Source organism: Syngnathus scovelli, chromosome 9, assembly GCF_024217435.2.
Source record: "Syngnathus scovelli strain Florida chromosome 9, RoL_Ssco_1.2, whole genome shotgun sequence".
Lineage (NCBI taxonomy): Eukaryota > Metazoa > Chordata > Actinopteri > Syngnathiformes > Syngnathidae > Syngnathus > Syngnathus scovelli.
Window position 1 is genome coordinate 11,023,575 of NC_090855.1, and position 23,190 is coordinate 11,046,764.

At 46.0% G+C, this 23,190-nt stretch overlaps 1 protein-coding gene across 6 annotated transcripts; it reads left to right on the forward strand.

The window, feature by feature from the left end:
- The first annotated feature begins 36 nt into the window (after positions 1–36).
- myh14 (myosin, heavy chain 14, non-muscle) lies at positions 37–23,152 on the forward strand. 6 transcript variants are annotated; one of them, XM_049729509.2, is made up of 45 exons: positions 37–373; positions 4,007–4,178; positions 6,149–6,355; positions 6,980–7,136; positions 8,506–8,533; positions 8,822–8,933; positions 9,182–9,229; positions 9,978–10,070; positions 10,148–10,211; positions 10,445–10,543; positions 10,640–10,783; positions 10,863–11,077; positions 11,201–11,353; positions 11,480–11,653; positions 11,727–11,900; positions 11,982–12,096; positions 12,346–12,414; positions 13,633–13,841; positions 13,906–14,027; positions 14,100–14,169; positions 14,243–14,403; positions 14,929–15,037; positions 15,119–15,250; positions 15,339–15,545; positions 15,619–15,756; positions 15,833–15,956; positions 16,032–16,203; positions 16,278–16,490; positions 16,555–16,699; positions 16,812–17,018; positions 17,094–17,198; positions 17,268–17,420; positions 17,516–17,764; positions 17,843–17,956; positions 18,082–18,180; positions 18,255–18,467; positions 18,564–18,725; positions 18,794–18,922; positions 19,063–19,151; positions 19,238–19,361; positions 19,428–19,636; positions 19,775–19,883; positions 19,948–20,120; positions 20,291–20,314; positions 20,437–23,152. In XM_049729509.2, the coding sequence occupies exons 2-45, from the start codon at positions 4,011–4,013 to the stop codon at positions 20,630–20,632; spliced, it is 6,177 nt and encodes a 2,058-aa protein (XP_049585466.1). In that variant the 5' UTR covers positions 37–373; positions 4,007–4,010; the 3' UTR covers positions 20,633–23,152. The 6 variants fall into 6 exon arrangements, with proteins under 6 accessions (XP_049585466.1, XP_049585467.1, XP_049585468.1 ...); XM_049729511.2 differs by lacking the exon at positions 9,182–9,229 and adding an exon at positions 9,465–9,476 and having other exon boundaries at positions 38–373; XM_049729510.2 differs by lacking the exon at positions 20,291–20,314.
- Positions 23,153–23,190: the final 38 nt, after the last annotated feature.

Here is a 23,190-nt window from a genome sequence, read left to right on the forward strand (position 1 = left end):
CGCTTCCGTATCGTGCCAGTCAAGGGGCGGACGGCTGTTGCCGAGTCGTCAGGGTGGGTTCACGGCGCCCTTTGTAGCTTTCCATTGGCGGATCTCCTGGACTGGGCCCGAATTTTACCTTCTGATTGGTGTTCGGACAGGAAGCGCGGCTGTGGGGCTGAAGCCCGACGCTTTGCCCTTACGTCTCTCTCTACTTTATTCCCAAGCAGGACGTGTGTGTGTGGTGAATGTGCGGCTCCACTGGGCTTGAACGGTGCGATGATAAAAGACGCCTCTGCGGTAGGCTACACACCTATCCCAGAGCCAAATAGCCAAGAAACATCCTGAGGCCGTTCCTCCGTATCCCCGTAAGCGTTTGGAGCGTAACCTGAAGGTAAGAGCCTTGCGCTGGAGTGTAAATCAAGGTTTTGAAAAGGAGCCGGTGTGAGAGTCTTGAACGCCTCATATTTGTGTCTTGTAGCCGGCTAACGCTAGTTGAAGGTGGCGTAAGAATGAACGTTGGTGGTGAGGCGTTTACGGGGCTTTTTACCTTTGTTAAAACAAAAGACGTGCCTCGAAATGGCTTTTTTCAAAGGGGGAGCCACCGGCTGACTATGACCATTGCATTACGCATTGCAACCGTTGGGACTGGTGGCCAATTGATGCGCTATTAACGTTCATAACGAGAGAATGAGGGGAACAATTTTTTAATTGTTATGCTGAATGTCATCTTGGCTTCCTCATGTCAGTTGGGAAAATGGCCTTGCTCATCCCTGTAATCGATCACCGAGGTGTGGTTTTGAGAGGAGGACATTTTCGAGGGTCCCCCAGCACCACTGCAGAGGTGTGCTGTCCGTCTGTCTGCCTCGCTGTCCGTGTAATAATTGCTTCATTACAACCCTTTTTTTTTTAACCTTGGTGATAAAGTCGCCTCATCATGCACCTGAAACCCAAGAAGAGAAAGGCGTGTCCGTCTCCAATCCCTTACCAATTAAAATTTAATTCCCGTCTTTCTTTCATTGACTATCTAGAATTGAAAATAAATAAATCATTTTAGTTTAATCCAGAAGACTCTATAAGTGAAGTGTCAGCCAAAATGATGTCATGTGGTCAATTAAATTGCTTTTACTTTTCACACCTAATTGATTCCTTCTTCCCTTCCTTGATTCCTTTCTACCCTTATGACCTAGCTTGTTTTTTGTTTGCCATCCTTCCTTCTTTCCGCTCTTTGCTTCCTACTATGATATTTGAATCCAGACCTACAACTGTGAGGCAGATGTTCTAACAACGCAACAATTACTTTTGATTTCCTTTCTATCTGGGGGAAAAAAAATAAATCATGCCCCCCTTCCCCCCCACCCATTGTGGGTGACCTCACAGTTTAGCTTGTTGTCATCAAGCTGCAGCGTTCAGGATGTTGCTATGGAGGGAAGCTGTTGGATTTTCTGTGTGCGTGTGTGTGCGCGTCCCTGAGACTGTGCAATTGTGTCTGTGTAGGAACAGGACTAACAAGACGGAATTGTGTACAAATGAGTCCACATCGCCCACACTCACCGGGCTCACAAGAGGTTGCACATAACAAAGTGTTTATGATGTCAACTTTATGGAAATGAATGCATTCCATTTCATGATTTCCATTGTTGAGACACTTTTGATGCAAAACCAACCAGGCTGATCATTCGTTACCATGGAATGCAGTAATCCATACCAAAAAAAAAACAAAAAAAAAAACACTGATCTTAAATGTACAAAAAAGTGGTAGTACTGTTAAAAAAACAAAAATGTCAGTTCAGGGAAAATCTGTCTTGAGACATAAATTCCAAAGTTGTAATATTACCAAAATTCCTTAGCAGTCATTGCTCAGTCTTGTACCTAATATTCTCCCAGATAAGTTGCCTTCATATAAGAATTTTAAGAAGAATATTTATTAAAACACACCTTTTCAAACCAACCCCAAGTTATTTCATTGCCAATGTCAGACTGACTGGCTTGGGTGGTGGTGGCTCAATTGTCTATTCCACACCCTGTCTTATTGTAACAGGTATGGTGGTGGCGGGGTTGCAAACTCTCTGCCCTGTCATCAACAAACATTGCAAGACAGAAAAGAAAAAAATGAAGCTTGAGTACGGAATCAGGCCTGATGACATACCTGCCATAGTTCAGACACCTAATAGTTCACACAAACACACACACTGTAAGGCGGTTCCATAGTCTGCATTTCTAATCAGCACGCACGGCTAATCAGCGAAAAGTATGCATTCTCGCGGTCGCTCGCTCAACAAAATGTAGGACTTTGCGCACACGTCACAAGTAGCTCATTTGAATATGAGCGACTCTGCGGACTAAGCTTGCCGCGCATAACATGACATTTGAAAGTCTCATGACTGTACACAAAGCACGTCATCATAGAACATCAACAAAGTAACTGAATTATCATAGGCCTCCTCGCATTTATCTTTTTTTTTTTGCAACACCTCAGGGCTCAATGAAGTACAGCCGTACCTCGATTTAGGAGTTGCCTGACTTCGGAGTTTTTTGAGGTACAGCCTGTAAACAAGTCTTGCATGACCATTTGGAAGTGTTATGTAAATTTAAACATAAAGAACTACAAATTAAACCTAAGCACATTACAGGTCTGCTAGCTTAATAACGCAAAATAGCATAGACAGCATTAAAATAAAATGTATATAAGCGAGGGTTCTCACAAAAATAGGTACATTTGTTAATGCTGAATATGTTGGGGCCACTGTATGTTTTTGACAAAAAAGATCTTAATTTTTTGACTAACAATTAAAAAAAAACTCTCTAAATTTGGAGGATAGATGCAGCGGCCCCTTGATTTAGGGCGCAACAAATTGATGAGCTGGCCGATTTAATTGGCCAATGTTAGCCCTCTTAAAATCAACAAAAATGCGTGAATTTATTATATATTATAATTGATTATATTTTATTTAATTAACCAATTAATCGTTTACCACAATTGTATTCACGGGGAACTTTATTGACTAATGATGGTTTCAAGCGTTCTCAATCTTGGTGGTCTCATTGGGCCGTTTTCGAGTGAGCGGTTCTCAGGGAACCACGACATTGTCAGAACACATATCCAATCCTCCGCGCTCGTTTCACGCTTGCCACTTTGCGCCGTCGTCTCATCTTTCACAGAATCACGATCCAGAACGCTTTTGTGCTTTTTGCTTCCACAGCGCGAGCCTGCTCGTAAAAGTAATGATGAAGTCGATTTTTATTTGCTTTATAGCCTTTAGAGCGTCTCTGCTACGGAACTTTTCCCTTTCAGACTTTGCGTGCGTCCGTCCGTCCTCAACTGTCATGTCAGTTCAGTCAGCCTTTTCCTCCATCCATGTCTTCTCCTTGATTTGTTCTGTCTTCCAATTAGGCCATCACTGGTCCGTGCTCACATCGCATCAGGCCTGGATGCTTCTGGCCTGCTTCCACCGCACCCTTTGGCTTGCTTAATACTACATGTCTCAAGTGACACAATTCCCCCAATGTTTTTTTTTTTTTTTTTTTGTCCTCCCAAGTGGTGCAAATCAGATATGCGTCCTGGATGTCTGATAAAAATTGCACATGTCGGATATCTAGTTGTGCCTTCACTGAGTAGGCCAGCAGGTTGCTTTTGTAATCATTCCATCCATTTTCTGTACCGCATAGTCCTCACGAGGGTCGCGGGTGTGCTGGAGCCGTCAGCGGGCAGTAGGCGGGGGACACACTGAACCGGTTGCCAGCCAATCGCAGGGCACAGAGAGACAAACAACCATTCGCACCTAGGGACAATTTGGAGTGCTCAATCGGCCTACCAAGCATGTTTTTGGGATGTGGGAGGAAACCGGAGTGCCCGGAGAAAACCCACGCGGGCCCGGGGAGAACATGCAAACTCCACACAGGGAGGGCCAGAGGTGGAATCGAACCCGCACCCTCCTAGCTGTGAGGCGGACGTGCTACCCAGTGCCCCACCGAGCCGCCTGTAATCATTCCTAATTTTGTTATTTCCTTCTCATATTGTCACCAGTACCATGTCCAGGCCACTAGGCGGCGGCCTGAATGATGTCACCCGCTTCCTCACGTCGGGGGTGGCTCCATCTTCCCCCGGCGCCAATGCGCCGGTGTTCTCCGCCGCTGGCCAGGCTGACTGGGCGGCCAAGCGTCTGGTGTGGGTGCCGTCGGAGAAGCATGGCTTCGAGGTGGGTGGTTTGTGTGTGTGTGTGTGTTGTGTGTCAACATCCAAGAAAGGCTAATCAATTAATCGATACTCGATTTGAGTTTTTAGGTCAAGCCGATTAGTTTTTGTTCTTAGTGGCTTCCACACTTTAAAGCAAATTAAACAGAGAAGCACTAGTGTATCAGATTTGTCACTCAATTGGAATTGGTTTGGGTTTGCACAATGAGCAAAAAAAAAAAAAAAATCCAATGCCAAGTGTGTTCCAAGGCTGTTACAACCAAAGGGTGAAGCGCAATCATCTTGCTCAACATTTGGAACTGAACTGGTGTGTTTCTCAAAAAAAAAAATCCAAAATGTAAAACTCGATTTAAATAATGTCATTTGCCTTTTTCTGTAAGTAAAGGGGGTGAAAAAAATATCCAAATACAAAATCGTATTTCTGTGGGAACTAAATCCGACACTTTATTTGAATATATGGCCCAGTCCTTCATCCAAGTACAAAAAATAAACAAGATTTTTGTTATCCTGCCACTTTCCAGTTGGTTATCACAATAATCTCAATTCTCTCTGATGAAGTTCACCCCAAGCTCCTTCAGGGTAGGGCGTGTCAAACAAGTGAGACCGGGCCGAGCAGCAAAGGACGTGTCGGCACTTTACGCCTCTTGTCACTTTTACAACTATAATTATATTGCACGTGGGCTCCAACTCCAGGCAAAGTGGGATTACAAAATTATCACCATCTCAATTAGTTCCACTAAATTGCCACACAGGAGTGATGAACGTCATCCCACCTTGTCGGCGGAACGGGTTTTGTCGTAAACTATGAGTAGAACAATGCTCTGCTTTCACGTTTCCCATTGCACAGACTCTGACTTCATGTTACAGTCACGACGAGAATGACACCGCCGGACGAAAAAAACCCACGTGCATTTTTAATTTGACTTTCGTATCCTCAAGAAAAATGTCGTAGTGCTCTGACAAAAATGCGGTGGTACATTTTTAACATTACAGACACAACATTTTTAACAATGCGGCAGTGAAACTTTGTATGTAAAAAAATGACTTTGAGGTTATCCAATAATGCAGTTCAAGTATTACTAAAATTATGTAAAATTAGAAAAAAAATGTAAATTTACTAGAATTAAATCATGTTATGATAATAGTCAAGTTTCGACGTTACAACGGAAAATTGTTATTCACAAAATGAAAAGTCCAAATTTTCAGAAAGATAAATACTAACCGAAAAAAATATTTTTACTCAATTTGAAAACTCATGTTGATAACATGATACAAAAGGCACACTCATAGTTTCGCCATCTTGTTAAACAACATCACTTTCCCTTCCTTGTGTGTCAGGAATTCTCTCAATGCTAGCATTAGCCCGCTGAGTCATTCAAGGCCGCCCAACCCCGACTTCTGTCTGTTACGCTGCAGTTCTGTCACCGTGGCAACACACCAATCACGCAACACACAGTTCAAAATTCAGTTATGAAGCGATTGTCTTTTGTATTTTTATTTTGTATTTTTATTTAGTTAATTTTTATTTATTTATTTATTTATTTAAAAAAAATTATAGCTGTGGCTACCCCCTGAAGGGAAAAGCCAAAAGAAGCTACCATTTATTCATCTATCTATCTATCTATCTATCTATCTATCTATCTATCTATCTATCTATCTATCTATCTATCTATCTATCTATCTATCTATCTATCTATCTATCTATCTATCTATCTATCTATCTATCTATCTATCTATCTATCTATCTATCTATCTATCTATCTATCTATTTATTTATTTATTCATTTAATATGTATTTATTAATTTATTTGAGGGGGGACAATGTACATTAATGAACAGTATAAATCAGTATTAAATGTAAATATGCCAAATTATAGTTACAAAGCATGTTTTCATCTATACCCAGGCCAATGCATGAGAAAAAATATATTATAATAAGAATCTAAAGTAGTCTTTTGGTGTCCATCCGGACAGTCGGCCAGCATCAAAGAGGAGCGCGGCGACGAGGTGGAGGTGGAGCTGAGCGACAGCCAGAGGCTGCTGACGCTGTCCCGGGAGGAGCTGCAGCGGATGAACCCGCCACGCTTCAGCAAAGTGGAGGACATGGCCGACCTCACCTGCCTCAACGAAGCCTCCGTGCTGCACAACCTGAGGGAGAGATACTACTCAGGCTTGATCTACGTGAGCCCGTTACACAACACATTGACAAAAGTTTTGGGACACGCCTCTCGTTGATTATCCAATCATGGTTGTGACTAGTTTGATGTTTTGAAAGTTAAAATGCTTTTATTTAGGGCTGAAATAAAGAGAATGGGTAAGGGCTGCCCAATGCCATATTCTCTTCAATTATCAGTTTTATAAATCAAATACCGGTAATGATCAAATTCTGCATCTTCAGGATACAAACTTGTTGATGTTATCTTTTCCATCCTGCTGACAAATATTGAGCAGCTCAAGACATTATCATGGCCCCGGCATATAAACTCAAGTACCATGAAGGCAATCAGTTCAGCCGTCAAAGTGCATTAACGGAATGAATGCTGGCTGGGTTAGTCCCAGTGTAGCTGTCAAGCTAAAAAGATCTCCATCAATCATGGGACGCATCCGCCCAGTCTCGAGTGATCGATCGAGTGCCTTAATGAAAGATGCCGGACCCATGTGGGTGCTAGATTCCAAGCTAAGTAATCATTTAGCCAATGCCGCTGAGACTCCTTTTGTAATCGGCTCCAGAAATAATAGCGCTGCTGTCAGTCGATTCCACAAAAACGTTGATTTGTAATCGGGACTGTTTTGTTATTTCTGCAGACCTATTCGGGGCTGTTCTGCGTGGTGGTGAACCCCTATAAGAACCTGCCCATCTACACCGAGTCCATCGTGGAGATGTACCGGGGCAAAAAACGCCACGAGATGCCGCCGCACATTTACGCCATATCTGAAGCGGCCTATCGCAGCATGCTGCAAGGTACTTAGCGCCGCTATCTTCGACAAGCCGAGCGATCGGCCGGCGTCTGCTATCAGCTGGGCTTGACTGGAATGCGGCGTGAAAATTGGCTGCGTGATCTTTGGTCTCGCAGCCACACCGTGGGTGCGCTTCCAAGGTGTGGTGTGTCCCTGTCACTTATCGTTCTTATCAAAAGTGAATATAAATTGGCAGAGATTGTAGTTTTCTCTGAAAGCAAGCGACAAGGAGTGGCATTGCGAGTCACTCGTCACATAAGGCGCGTTATTACGGAATGCTGCTTGTTCGGAACAGGAATTGATACTCGGAATTTTTGTGTTTGAAAGAAGTATACATGGCAAAAGTTCTCGCACTTGGACTTAAGCATGGAAGTAGTTCTGAGACAACACCTATCCAAAAAAAGTACAGACTCAAAGCGAAAGTGATACAAGTCCCGTTTTGATAAGTTAGCACAATGTACTTAGTGTTAGCTTAATCCTGATTAAAAAAAAAAAAATCAAATGCCATAGGCGGGCTAACAAATAGCGTCTGTTTCCCCTTAAAAGCACTTTAATTGATTTTGATCACAGTGTGTTGACACGAGTAGACGGACAAAATTCACATACTATATTCTTTATCGTCTGCCAAAAATGTTAGTGCGTCTGTGAAGGACAGACAGTTTAAAATCCTACTGTACACAAATACTGAAAGAAAGGATTTCTCATTTGTTATTCCTACCACTGTACAAAAAAAAAAGAAAAAAAAGTAAGAGCAGGTAGATTGAGCTATCGCTTTGCCCCAGGGTATCTTCCAGCAATAACAGGACGGGCAGATCAGATTCTGGGTCTATGTGCCTGCCACCACCCTCTGGCTTGGCTGCAGGCGTGTTACTGCGGCGACAGAACCAGTAGGACCAGTATGAATTCTTCTGCACTCCAGCACATGAGAAATGCTCGAAGGGAAAAAAAAGTGCTTGCGAGTAGCCCGGCTCCAAAAAAAAAAAAAAACGTCCGGCCGAAGGCTGCCAGGAGGAGAAAGTGTGCCCGGGACCGCTTTTGTGGCTCTAATTAAGCATGCAGAGGGGAGAATGCGTAGTGGAGGAAGTCAATGTAACAAAGCCCGGACAGTCAAGAGGTGGTGGCAATTAAAATACGCAGTCCTCAGTTAGCTGACTTTGATTTACAGTGGCACCTCGGCATAATCCGTCGTGTGTCAAATTCATGCCTGATGAAATGTCATGAACCTTTTCTAGCCACTTAAACACAATTTTTTTTATTTTGTTACATGGTATATTTTGTCAATAAAAAAGAAAACAATCACGTGCTGTACGTTCATTCTGTCAACCTTTGCTTTTTAACTAAGCTTGAATGTTTTTTTTTGTGTTTTTCCATAGACCGAGAGGATCAGTCAATCCTGTGCACGTGAGTAGCCTTTAGCTGCCGCTAAGTTTGTTTTGCCTTCAGGGAAGTGTCACGTGTGTGTCCATGTCAGGCATTAGTGTCAGTCATGTGTGCTTTTCAGGTAAAATAGGATCATTTCTTCTATTCCAGTCCTTCCCGACTTGTCTATTTATGCAAGACCACCAAAAAGTTTTGTTACAAAAAAAAAAAACAATCATGCCTTAATTGACTAGAGTTTGTGTTCTGTGCTTTCCAGTTTGTGTTTGTAACGTGTTTGAAGGGCGATGAAATTTTGATTTTGTGTTTCAGGGGCGAGTCGGGCGCCGGCAAAACGGAAAACACAAAAAAAGTCATTCAGTATCTGGCTCATGTGGCGTCCTCTCACAAGGGCGTCGCTCCCAGGAGCAAAGATGCTTTGCAGGTACGACGCGGTTTTGGCCACCGTTTTTGTGGGTACGTCGAGGCTAGCGAATAGCGTCACGCTAGGCGATAACGCTTACGACGGCGTTTCTTTTTCCTCTCTTTGAAATACGAGCAGGCGTTAATTCACTCGCTGCCTATCTGTCATGCTTTGAAAGTGACACGTTGGCTCGCTTACTTATTCCCGCCTGCGTCTTCCTTCCTGCTCCTCTTTCCCTCTTCTCTGTCCTCCCCCCGTCGCATGCTCAGATGGACGGCTCTCGCTCCTTAACCAGGGGCACCACGTTGGTCAACAAGGTGAGTGGCCTCCTCAAGGCTGTCCCACTCCTTTCCGACTTTCTTCTAATCAGCCGTTAATCGTAACGTCCGACTCAGCAATAGTGACTCATTCCTGTCGTGTTTGCATGTAACAACCTTTGCTTTCAGTTTCTTATAATTTCAATGTGTCTCTTTTTGTCCCATTTCTTTCTCCCATCCATGTGTTCACCTGCCCACTCCCCCCATCACTCAACTTTTCTGCACAATTCCTCAGATTATGCAATATGTGAGTATGCACAAATTTAGGGAGGGAGGGGCATGTTGAGATTTTTGAAATTCAAGAATCTTGTTCAATGCCTGTACAAATGTCATTGACTGCTGATGTCAAGGTAAGTAGTGTAGGCATGGCGGCGTGTCTGATGATGGATGGCTCCTTAACAAAAGCTTTCTAACACGCCCAACTTGAGCTGATTGCCTTTGCACGCCCACTGCATGGCAGCAGACGAGAGAGCGAGCCCAATATGAGTCGAAGCTGCCCCCGTTTGCCCTCCAGTCGTCCCCTCATGACGGCTCAATTGTTCTGACAAGTGTTGAGAACCATTGTTTAGTGTGTGAGAGTTGTGCGCAGGCGCGTGGTGGCTATTTAGGGCCGTCCTTTTTTGTCTCTGCTTGAGAGATGACTCACGGATATTTTTAAATCCTTAGATCCATTGTTACCGCAAAAAAATGATTACTATGACAATATTCACTTGTGTGTGAAGTTAATCTGATTTGTTTGTGTGTGTAGGGCGAGCTAGAGCGACAGCTGCTACAGGCCAACCCCATACTGGAGGCCTTCGGCAACGCCAAAACTACCAAGAATGACAATTCCTCAAGATTTGTAAGACCTTGGATTTTGTTGTTGTTGTTTTTTGCTCATTTTTAGTTGTATTTAATCATTTGTATTTTTTTCTTCAGGGTAAATTCATTCGGATTAATTTTGATGTGGCGGGATATATTGTCGGCGCCAACATTGAGACTTGTATCCTTCTCACGCAAAGAGAGCCTCGGTCGCCGTTGGGTGGAACGGATTAATGACATTTCAATTCATTTCAATGGGGAAGAAATGATTTGACATACTCGTCAAGGTCAAGGCTGATTTACTGCTCGAATTTCTTTTTGTGTCAAAGAGGCTGCTGTTGTCGCTCTTTCCTTCTTCCTTCCCCACTTACATGATATCAGCGTGTGAACATCCTTGACCCGTAAACTCAAAAGACCTCCTGGAAAAGTCCCGGGCCACCCGTCAGGCCAAAGATGAGCGGACATTCCACATCTTTTACCAGATGTTGCACGGAGCTTCTGAGACTATGAAATGTGAGGAGAAAATTATCGACTCCATCTGTTGTATTTATTAAGCGCATAAAAGAGAAAAGGTCTCATCTGATTTTTCTTTTTTTTTTTGGTCCACAGCGGACCTGCTCTTAGGAACTGCAGACGAGTACCGCTTTCTCAGCGGGGGTGCCATCTCTGTTCCCGGTCAGAGTGATGGGGAGAACTTCACCCAGACTATGGACTCCATGGCCATAATGGGCTTCAACCCAGAGGAGCTGTTGTGTAAGTGGAGGTCAAAGCAAGGCATTATTTTTATTTTTTTTTACCCTCTGAAACCTGAACGTGGAAATTGTCCTCTCAGCCATGCTGAAGGTGATCTCCGCCGTGCTCCAGTTTGGGAACATTACCTTCACAAAGGAGAAGAACCACGATCAGGCGTCCATGCCCGACAACACGGCGGCTCAGAAACTCTGCCACCTGCTGGGCATCAACGTGCTGGAGTTCACCCGGGCCATCCTCACACCCAGGATCAAAGTGGGTCGGGAGTACGTGCAGAAGGCCCAGACCAAAGAACAGGTAACAGTCGTCCCACCGTGACAAATAGACGGTCGGCTCAGCGTTCACTCAAACACTCCAAAGCAGTGTCGTGATGGACATTGATTTCTTTGCGAGTGAGTTCAGCCGTTGTCTGTTCTCCAGGCTGACTTTGCCGTGGAGGCCCTGGCCAAGGCGACGTACGAGCGCCTCTTCAGGTGGCTGGTGCACAGAATCAACCGAGCTCTGGACCGCAGGCAGAGACAGGGAGCCTCCTTCATCGGCATCCTGGACATTGCTGGATTTGAGATCTTCCTGGTGCGTTTTTATCGAGATTAGAATATAAACAGGTCCAGCACAAGTCAAAAAAATGGATTGTTTTTGTACTGCACAATGTTTTTTTTATTTTCATCATAACATGAATTTCTCGTCTCCTTCTTGCAGCTGAACTCTTTCGAGCAGCTGTGCATCAACTACACCAACGAGAAGCTGCAGCAGCTCTTCAACCACACCATGTTCGTCCTGGAGCAGGAGGAGTACCAGCGGGAGGGCATCGAGTGGAACTTCATCGACTTTGGCCTCGATTTGCAGCCCTGCATCGATCTCATTGAAAGACCGGTACGGTCGCTATTTCACATATTAAAAAGTCTATTTGGCATCACATGACCACCACCCCCCCCTCCCGGTCTAGGCCCAGCCACCCGGCGTTCTGGCCCTCTTGGATGAAGAGTGCTGGTTCCCTCGAGCGACGGACCAGTCATTTGTGGAAAAGCTGACCAGCCAGCAAGGCACCCATCCCAAATTTTTCAAAGCCAAGCAGCCACGCGGCGAAGCTGACTTCTCCATCATCCACTATGCTGGAAAGGTGCCCATCAACTTCACAAGAAGGAAACAGCAGAAGGTGCAAAATCTTTAAATAAAAAAAATCTGGATTTCACACCATCAGGTTGACTACAAAGCCAACGACTGGTTGGTCAAGAACATGGATCCTCTCAACGACAACGTGGCGTCTCTCCTCCACCAGTCGTCCGACCATTTTGTCTCCGAGTTGTGGAAGGAGGGTGAGACTGACACCTCCTTTTTTTCCATGCGTTCCAACTATTTGGCAGCCTTTCTCCTCAAAGCCCTCAAATCAAATTAACGAAACTCCACTAATTTATTTTCTCTCCTTTTTTTTTCTTTTCTTGCAACCATCACCCTTTCATCCATCCGTCTCTCTTCCGTCACGTTCTCTGCTGCGTTTACGCAACCTTTTTTCTCTCTCCTCTCTCGTACTTTCCCTCATTTTACTTTCCCGCATCCCACCTCAGATATTCAAACTCTACCTCGTGTCTACTTCTTTGACTCCTACACCACACTGCAGGCAAATGGCTCCGACAGTAGGTTCCTCCGCTCCAACGTGTGTGTCCTGCACGAACCGCTCCTTCCTACTCAAGATTGTCTTGTCTGCCCACTGTCAATACAGTGAAACCCTCGTTTGTTTATTTCTACCCACCTAGTGAAAATCTGAAACAAACCGGCCTTGCCCCGCCCACCAAAATGATCAAACAAACCATAACATAACAAAAGTCTTAGCTTAATGCTAACATAGGATGTGAAAGGCCATAGACTGGCTGCTGGAAATTAGCAACAAGCCTCCTCTTGATTTTTATTATGCTGTCTTAATAATTTCCTTTATAGCGTGGGTTCACTGTATTGTACTTTTTTTTTGTTTATTTTTTTAGTTCTGCTGTCAGTAGATGTGCCCGTGTGCTGTATCGTTTCCCATTTATAGTGAAGCAGCTCACCAGAGTTCAGTAGTTGAATAGTGTGACCTGTGTGAAGATGGCAGCCGCATGCTCACTGTCGTAGACGCCAAAGCGACATTCAGGATCGCACCTCACCATATCAACTTGGAGTTGCATAACCAAAGAAGGCAGCAATGTGATCCTGAATGAGATGCAAAATATTGCCTTACATTATGCTCATGACATTGTAAAAGAAAAAAAGTTGACATTAAAATTGTAGCACGTTTACAAATTATTTGTCTGTAAAGCAATATCCTGCATCGCTAATTTGAAATTCAGTATACCGTATTTGCTCAAATAGTGTTTGACGCCGTGCCGTGCCGCAATTCATCACTAGGTGTGCCTCCTTGAACAGACACTTTCCTTTCCAATCAGTAAAAAAAACGTAGCGACTTAATTATCTCACTTCATAAACACTCGTTAAATATTTATTGCTCAGGTCGTTTAAGGATTCATTAAGGACTTTTGGTGATGTGATAACAGCTTCCTTAACAGCGACGAACGATCTTCTAAGAGACTCTTGTCATGTAATTGCTCCCCGGTGTTGTGTCTGTTTATGTTCTTTATTTTATTTTTTTTTATGACTGCATTATGCTGTCGACTCAAGGCACACTTGACAGTATTCTTAAGATTTGCCGTTTAGTATGATTGCAATCTTGTTTACTAAAAGATGAAAAAAGTAAGTACAAATGATATTTGCACAAATACGGTATGTCCATCTATCTGATTTCATGCTGTGCGCAGAAGCTTTTGTAGCACTTGTTAGCTGATGACCATCATGTCCTCACGCTTCTCCCACGTTGTGTCCAGTGGACCGCATCATCGGTCTGGACCAGGTGTCGTCGTCGAACGAGAGCAGCGGGCAAGTCGCATTCGGTGCATCGGGACTGAAGACCAAGAAGGGAATGTTCAGGACCGTGGGCCAGCTGTACAAAGAGTCGCTGTCCAAACTGATGACCACGCTGAAGAACACCAACCCCAACTTCCTCCGCTGCATCATTCCCAACCACGAGAAGAGGGTGAGAGCTTTTTGCATCCGACTTAATTTTATCATCAAGGTTCTGATCTCGTCTTTGTCTTTAGGCCGGCAAGCTGGCGCCACACTTAGTTCTGGACCAACTTCGATGCAACGGCGTCCTGGAAGGGATTCGTATCTGCCGACAAGGCTTCCCCAACCGCATCCCCTTCCAGGAGTTCAGACAGAGGTGAGTTGTTGTCTCATACTCGTGCCACTCAACGCTGGCTTAAGCGCGCACTAAGTGAAATGTGTCCCGCAGATATGAGATTCTGACTCCTAACGCTATTCCTCGCACCTTCATGGATGGAAAACAGGCGTCAGAACTCATGGTGAGTCCTGCGCTGATTGTCATACAGAACGGAAACATGATGCAGATTTTCATCTCCCAATGTCATTACTCAGATTAAAGCCTTGGAGCTGGATCCCAACCTGTTCCGGGTGGGCCAAAGCAAAGTGTTCTTCAGAGCCGGCGTGCTGGCGCACCTGGAGGAGGAGCGAGACTTGAAAATCACCGACACCATCATACGCTTCCAGAGTGCGGCTCGAGGCTTCCTTGCACGAAAGTAAGCGCAACGAGCAACCACTGTGAAGTCCAAAAAGCTCTTCAAGCCACACGGATATTTGAACAATGTCCAAAAAGCTCTTCAAGCCACACGGGTATTTGAACTTGCCCACAATCCTCGCCAGTGACGTGTGGAGCAGATCCCTGACAGGAATTTGGCGAGTGGCCTTTGGAATTCTGCGAATGGCATGAATAATGGCGCACGCGGTGGCGGGCTCAGTAGAAACTGGAAATGTCGGTTCATTCACATTGCCAGTCAGCTGTAAGAATGTCACAAGAAGCCACTGTTGTTTTTTTTAATACAAATCGACAGCATTTGATCGGAGCTTCCATTGTAGCTATGCATACGTCCAATTTCTTTTTTATTTTACTTTTCTCATACTGTTCAATTGTGTTTTCAAATGCATTGCTACACATTAGAAATGTGTTTAATAGCAGTCACAGACCAATAATGACAAACAAATAGAGTGCTCTCCATCTGCTCGTTGCTAAAAGGTGTTTTTGTGTCATCTCGCTCTCCTCTCAGAGCCTTCACGAAGAAGCAGCAGCAGCTGAGCGCTCTGAGGGTGATGCAGAGGAACTGTCATGCTTATCTCATACTCAAGAACTGGCAGTGGTGGCGACTTTTCACAAAGGTGTGATGATCTACTATTCATTTTAATAAACATGTCAGACAAAAATATCTCCTTACCTGACTCTTGATTTGTGCTGGGCAGGTGAAACCGCTGCTGCAGGTGACCCGGCAAGATGAGGAGATCCAGATCAGAGAGTCAGAGCTGCTAAAAGCCAAGGAAAGACTGGTCCGAGTGGAGCAAGACTTCACCGAGCTGGACAAGAAACACTCAGTGGTGAGCAAACGTGTACTCGGTTTGCTGTTTTCATCTCCTCGCAAAAGTCGCTCACCGACAACCATCGCCCGTCTTCTTCATCCCTTAGCTGTTGGAGGAGAAAGCGGTGCTGGCCGACCAGTTGCAGGCCGAGGCGGAGCTGTTCGCTGAAGCCGAGGAGATGCGCTCCAGGCTGGCCAGTCGCAAGCAGGAGCTGGAGGACGTGCTGACCGAGCTGGAGAGCCGTTTGGAGGAGGAGGAGGAGAGGGGCGTGCAGATGCTTAACGAGAAGAAGAAAATGCAGCAGAATATTCAGGTGTGGAATTTCGCCGTTTTTTCACCTATTGTTGGGTTTGCAAGAGAGCATCATTCCAACATTGTCCTTGCAGGACCTTGAGGATCAACTAGAAGAGGAGGAGGCTGCTAGACAGCGCCTCTTGCTGGAGAAGGTCTCCTTAGAAACCAAAGTCAAAAGTATGGAGAACGACCTTCTGAGCGCAGTGGAGCAGAGAGATCGCCTCAGCAAGGTTGGTATCGTGCGGACGGCTGTCTCGGCCCTTGCGATAGTTTTGCCCACGCTGTCAACCGCCTGGTATCGAGCAGGAGAAGAAGCAGCTGGAGGAACGCCTGAGCGAGGTGACCGACCACCTCACCGAGGAGGAGGAGAAGAGCAAAAGTCTGAACAAACTCAAGAACAAACAGGAGGCCATCATCGCCGACCTAGAAGGTGGTGGAAATATAAAATCGATAATGGAATTTCTGTGTGTGGCTTTCTGTATCTAAATGCGTGCGTGTGGTTCAGACCGACTGAAGCGTGAGGAGCAGGCGCGCTTGGAGCAGGAAAAGTGGAAGAGGAGGATGGAGACGGAGGCAATAGAGGCGCAAGAGCAGCTGTCGGACCTGGGCCTCATCTCTGGCGAGCTGAAGGGCAGTCTGACTCAGAAGGACAAAGAAATCACCTCCCTGCAGAGCCGGTGCGCCAAACACACATACAAAAACTCAAAAGGAGATTCTCGGGTCACTGAATTGCTTTTTTGTGGGGGGAAAGGTTGGAGGAGGAGGGCGCCCGCCGCTCTGAGGCCCAGCGCTCGCTGAGGGAAGCCATGTCGCAGGTTTCGGAGCTGAAGGAGGAAGTGGAGAACGAGCGAGGCATGAGAGAGCGGGCGGAGAAACAGAGGCGGGACCTTAGCGAGGAGCTGGAGGCTTTGAGGACCGAGCTGGAGGACACCCTGGACACCACCGCCGCCCAGCAGGAGCTCCGGTAGGACCCAGTGATTGTTCATATTTATTTATTAGATAAAGATTCCATCCCCCACTCCGTACAGGTCTCGTCGAGAAGTTGAGTTAAACGACCTCCAGCGCTGTGTGGAAGATGAGACGCGCCGCCACGAGGCCCAGCTGTCAGAGCTCCGAGTCAAACACAGCGCCGCCATAGACAATCTGCAGGAACAGCTGGACAACAGCAAGAGGGTGAGAAGAAATGAAAGAGCATCTGAAATTATTTTTGAAATTGTGACCCCCACCCACATTGGAATTAGCGAGTTGTGTCACGCTTCACCTCGACCTCCGTGCTCTGGTTCAGGCGCGTCAGTCGTTGGAGAAGGCCAAGCTGGTGCTAGAGGAAGAGAAGCAGAGTTTGAGTGCGGAGCTGAAGACCCTCCAGGCCAACCGCACGGAGAGCGACCGAGGTCGTAAGCGAGCCGAAAGTCAGCTGCAGGAGATCACCATGCGCCTCACTCAGGCCGAGCAAGAGAAGGAGGAAAAAGAGGAGCGCATACACAAGTTTCAGGTGGGACAGAGTTGACGCGTACGTTCGAGTCGCTTCCAAGTCAGTCACGTTTTCATTCCTTCTGTCTTCTTCCAGAATGAAATTGAGAATCTCTCCAGCAATCTGTCGTCCTTTGACAGCAAATCCCTCCGTTTGTCCAAAGAAGTCGCCAGCCTGGAGAGCCAGCTTCATGACGCACAGGTAGCATCCATGCACAATTTTGTGTGAAGGAAATTCCTCCCCGCCAATCTTTTGCTCTCCACCCTTCAGGAAATCTTGCAGGAGGAGACCCGCCAGAAGTTGGCTCTGGCTACTCGGGTGCGAGCGCTGGAAGAGGAGAGGCAGGGACTGATGGAAAGAGTGGAGGAGGAAGAGGAGAAGTCCAGGGAGCTGACTCGCCAGTTTCAGGCTCAGTCACAGCAGGTAGGCCTTACCCACCTGACCCCGACCCCCTTCCATTGAGATGGAGTTGGAAAGCTATTTCCTTTTCTAACTCGCTTCCGCCGCAACTCGTCCAGCTGGCGGAGGTGCGCAAGCAGACGGAGGAGGTGAACACGGCAGTGGAGAGCGGCGAAGAGACACGCAGGAAGCTCCAGCGAGAGCTGGACGCCGCCATCCAGAGAGAGAAACAGCGAGAGGAGGAGAGGGACCGTGTGGAGAGGCAGCGGGAGCGCCTCAGGGAAGAGATTGAGGACATGACGGTGGCCCTGCAGCGGGAGAGGCAGAACTGCACGGCTCTGGAGAAGAGGCAGAAGAAGTTCGACCAGGTGGGAGCCGGCCCCTCAAAATTCTCACGCAATTGCCTCGACCGCTCCGAATCGGCAACCGTCCCGCTTCTCCCGCAGTGTCTGGCCGAGGAGAAGGCAGTGGGGACGCGTCTGGCAGAGGAGAAGGACCGAGCGGAAGCTGATAGTCGAGAAAAGGAGACGCGCTACCTTGCCTTGTCCAGAGCTCTTCAGGTACTTGATCGACCACCACTACGGTGAAGCTCAGTTGATCGAGGGAGCGCGTTACACAACTCAAAAACACCCGTCCAACCTTAACTGAGCTACATCGTGATGTCCTTCTCAATCAATGTGTGTAGGAAGCTCAGGACCAGAGGGACGAGCTGGAGAGGTCCAACAAGCAGCTTCGCCTAGAAATGGAGCAACTCGTCAACCAGCAGGATGACGTGGGAAAGAACGTAAGACTTGAATTTCTGTCTTAGTTTCCTGTCTGGAGTCTTGGGCCGGGGAGTCACCTCGTCCGCGCGTCCAGGTCCACGAGCTGGAGAGGACCCGCAGGGCCCTGGAGACGGAAGCCGAGAGCCTCCGCACGCAGACGCAGGACCTCGAGGAGGAGCTGACGGAGGCGGAGAACTCCAGGCTGAGGCTGGAGGTCACCCTGCAGGCGCTCAAGGCTCAGTTTGAGAGGGAGATCAGCAGCAGTGAAGAGAAAGGCGAGGAGAAGAGGAGAGCCCTCAGCAAGCAGGTAGAGATGGCGAGCGAGCATGAGGAAGATGTTCAAGATATACATATATATATATTTTTTTTTTTTACGTTTGCACTTTCCTTGTGATGATGCCAGGTGCGGGAGCTGGAGCTCCAGCTGGAGGAGGAGCGCAGTCAGCGCTCCCAGGCCGTGCTGACGAAAAAGCAGCTGGAAGCCGAGCTACAGGATTCCGAGGCTCAGGTGGAGACGTCCAGCCGCAGCAAGGAGGAGGCCGTCAAGCATCTGCGGAAGCTGCAGGTACGAAGCGCAAACGCACCGAGCCGACGTGCAGGCGCTGAGAAAACGTCTGCGCCTTTTTGTCTCAGAGTCAACTCAAGGAGGCGCTTCGAGAGCTGGACGAGGCCAAGATCACGCGGGATGAGGTCATCGCGCAGTCCAAAGACAACGATAAGAAAATCCAAACACTGGAGGCCGAAGTGCTGCAGCTCACTGAGGTTTGTGCCATCATCATCAAGAACTTTAGTTTTTTCTCATCAGGTTGTTGGAGCACAGTTGCTACAGCTGAACATTTCATTGAATTCAAGTCAACCTTGCAGTGTGGAGAAAAAAAATACTGCTTCTTTTGTGCATACAGGAGCTGGCCGTATCCGACCGGCAGAGACGACAAGCTCAGCAGGAGAGAGACGAAATGGCCGACGACATGGTCAACAATAGCTCTGGAAAGTCAGTGCACTCCCGAATTGCTCCCGGTCAGGTCGATGCTGTTTGCTTGTGTCATCTGACACATTATTATTTTGCCGCTTGTTCAGGACGGCGCTTTTGGAAGAGAAGCGCCGCTTGGAGATGCGAGTCAGCCAGCTGGAGGAGGAGCTGGAGGAGGAGCAGACCAATGCTGAGCTCCTCTCAGAGAGACAAAGAAAGATGCAGTTGCAGGTGCAGTAGATCGCTAGATAGCTTAGTGGCAATCCAATTGAATTTTGTTTTTATGGGTAAATTTAGGTGGAGACGCTGACAGTGCAGCTGCAGGGTGAGAGGACCCTGGCCCAGAAGGCGGAGGCGGGGCGGGAGCAGCTGGAGCGTCACAACAAGGACATGAAGACGCGGCTGGAGGAGCTGGAGGGAACCGTCAGGGGCAAACACCGCCTCAGCGTCGCCGCCCTGGAGGCCAAGATTGAATCCATGGAGGAGCAGCTGGAACAAGAGCGACAGTGAGAACCAAAACACCACATTTATTTTGGAGTGGGGGTAGCAACAATTAAAGCATCCACAAACCAAAAAGTCAATAATTATGAATGTGGGCTATGAAAATAAACAAATAAATAAACACATTTGCTTTTGTCTCTTAGGGAGCGCGCCATTGCCAACAAGCTGGTGAGGAAGACGGAAAAGAAACTGAAGGAGGTCATGATGCAGGCGGAAGACGAGAGGAGGCACGCCGACCAGTACAGAGAGCAGGTAACATCATATTTCAACATTTCATTTGTTTGTGAGTTTCTTAATTGACATCTGTGTGGTGTAGCTGGACAAGTCCATGGTGCGCTTGAGGCAGCTGAAGCGTCAGCTGGAAGAAGTGGAGGAGGAGAACTCGCGCTCCAACGCACAGAAGAGGAAGCTGCAGCGAGAACTGGAAGAGCTGACGGAGAACAGCCAAAGCAGGATGCGCGAGATCACCAGCCTGCGCAACCAGCTCAGGTACGCACCCGCGCAACCGTACTCCCGCGCTGCGTGTGCGTTAACAACACCATTTCAGTTGAGCATTGACGTTAACGTTCCCTTTTGCTTTGCTCTTTTTCGTTGCATCCATTTGTCTTCATCTAACACTGTCCATCTGTCCCATCTGTCCACGTCACACCAACACTCAGCGTCCCCGAATGGAGACCAGAGCAGTAGGTCATTGTGTTTTTTGTTGTCTGTCTTTTTTTTTTTTTGTTCTTTGTCCATGTCTGTCAATGTCTCACTGTACGCACATTTTTTTAAAACTGCAGTTAAGATTCTTTTCTTGGTGCAGACGTGCTCCATTGCAACTGATGATCCGCGGACGGCGACCTCTGGTGGACGACTACTCGTTGGACAACTCGGATTCGGAAGAGCCGCCCGCCTCGCCAACGCCCTCCCTGGGACTGCCCCGAACCCCCACCCCGTCCTCGGAGCACGGCCTGGACCCGACCCCGCCCACCTTCAACGTCAACAACCTACACCAATGATGTACCCGCACGCACACATGCACACTACACTACTTTATGATTAGTCGATGAATTGCTTTGAATTTTTTTTTTTTTTTACCTTATAAGGCAACCTTGTAACATTCTAAATGAATTCACGTTGCAGTTTTAAAAGTTTCACGTTTGAATTGGCGTAGAAAACACTATAGCCATGTGTATCCCTTTCATCAAAGGTGGGCAACCTTTCCTTATCACGGCTCTTTGAAATTATGAAGGGAAAAAATATATACTGTACTCCGTCCAATAGTGGGCGCTCTTCTAATAAAAGTCTCCCTCAATTAGATGCCTCAAGTTTCCATTGATCACTATACTGTTGCTAACCAAAAGAGCAGCAACTATTTATGCACCTTTGAACCACAAACGCACAACAAAAATTCAACACCTCTCCTAGGTCCTGGCCATTCTTTTACTATTTATTTATTATTTAATTGTTTTAGGAATTTTCATATTTGCAACGAGGGCCACATCGGATGCTCTGGTACACCCCCGTGTGGTTCACCAGCCATAGGTTGCCCACCCCTGATGACAAAAATTAAAAGGGCTGCTGCAGAATGACAAATTGGACAATCTATTTGCATAAGCCACATATTTGATTAAAAAGTGAACTTGACCTCATTCTTCTCGTGGGGCAAATGTTATGGAATACGTGTTTTCGTACGCCGCGTGACTTTTTACAAGCGCCATTTGCATAACGATTTACAAGCGCCATTTGCATAATGACTGCACTATTTGCTAACATTGCGAGGAAATTAGCCAGACCGACCCGTGAACAAGTAGCTCCCATCAAACATGTTCTATAATTCCGTAGTTAGTCTAATTTATTCATCTAAAACAAGCTATTTGTATTTCTATCATTTATATCAAGCTAAATATGTTAAAGCTTACTTTTACTGTGCAAAAATTACTCTTCAAGATTCATTGGAGAGACATTTTTCTACCATGTCTGTATCTGAAGTAAAACAACTTTTTTTTTTTAGACTGAAAAACACGGGTGTCTTGCACAAGGTAGTCTTAATATTTTTTGTTCATTACATTTGAGCTGTAAATGAAAGCTGTCATGGATGAGAAAAGGGACTAAATCTAGTAGAATAGAATAGAGGAGATTTACTATCATCCAGCATTCCTTTTGGATGACTTCCCTTGGAGATAATATAAGTATTGTAGGTTTAGATACAAATAGAGGCAACAAGTCGTACAAGTGAAGACTTAAGTAGTTTTTATCAGCCCGGCCAATTCCCAACACATATTTCCTCTTTATGTTCCTTTCGTGGATATGTAGGACACATTTTTATATTTAATACAATAATGGCCTGGATTCTCAAGGCACAAGTGGAGTATGTGCCGTAAATGGGGGGGTAGCAAAAATGCATGCTTTTGGATATCTTTAACTCGCACTAGGCATATGCGATATGTCTCACTTGTAATGTACATGAAATTTGACAGTCCAATAAATGGGATGGACATGAAATGAAAATTGTGGACTCGCAGTGTAAATCCAGCCTTTGCCACACTAAGCTCAACTGGCTGCTAAACATGAAGCTAAACGCTAAAGCAGTCTAGTTAGCATTGTGTGATGGGACCCGAATATGTTCAAATCATAAAATAAAAGCCTGTCTTTTGCGTTAGTCAAACTCCAAATAGTACAAACGAGGATTTTTTTTCAAATGACCTCAGGAGAATTTTGTTCCGTCGTGACATCTGCGTGCTCCATTTTAAGCTATAGCAAAGCGTTAGCTATAAAGAGGTTTCAAGATGTAGGTGTTTTTTGCCCCCGTTCAAATGTTTCTGGAATTGTTGTGAATGTTTTTATTGTGGGTAAAGTACTATACACACTGACCCGGGTTTATGTTTACCAATATGAATGTTGCACTGGATCAGTACAGAACAAAAGTTTGCGTTTTAATCAGTGTTGACATGCTCCCAGCCATGCTACGTAGGCTAACATTAGCAATGATGGGTTCACGAGTCAAAACTACCAGATGACAAAATAAGTGTTTTATGCTAAGTGCTAAGCCAAATTTAGCAACAACAGGCTCTCAATAAATCGCAGCTAAAAGACAGCCAAAGGATCTTGTTTGTCGACAATTAATGACTTATTAAGGTTATTTGACTTTCACTATTCAAACACCTGGACCTTCCTGTGTCGTAGTCCATTGAAAGAGATTCCTAATGTGCTTTTTGTTTTGGCAATTTGCAAATGATTTGTATTTTTACAACATTGTGTAATGGCTGCACTTTGCACACAAGCGATGGGTATACGTATTTGTCCGCATCAGCCTCTACTGAACATGAACACGAGTGCGTTCACAACCACAAACGGTGAATGCTTGAAGACAACAAAGCTCCGTTCATCCGTAGCATGGTGATTCTTAAGGTGTTTTTCATCTTTCTCATCTTTATAGTTTGCTCATGGCTATTGTGCAACTTGAAATATTGCAATTGTTTGTTAATGAAGCTGTATAATACATCTGTCCGGGGTTTAATATATGTTGTTGGTTTTCACTTTGGTGCATCGGTGTGCTTTATTTCATTCAACAACA

Coding starts and splice junctions, on each gene's coding strand:
- myh14 (XM_049729509.2), top strand. CDS start 4,011: ATGTCCAGGCCACTAGGCGGCGGCCTGAATGATGTCACCCGCTTCCTC. Junction 12,415..13,632: donor GCAGGCAAATGGCTCCGACA/GTAGGTTCCTCC, acceptor CGTTGTGTCCAG/TGGACCGCATCATCGGTCTG. Junction 17,957..18,081: donor CCTTGTCCAGAGCTCTTCAG/GTACTTGATCGA, acceptor CAATGTGTGTAG/GAAGCTCAGGACCAGAGGGA.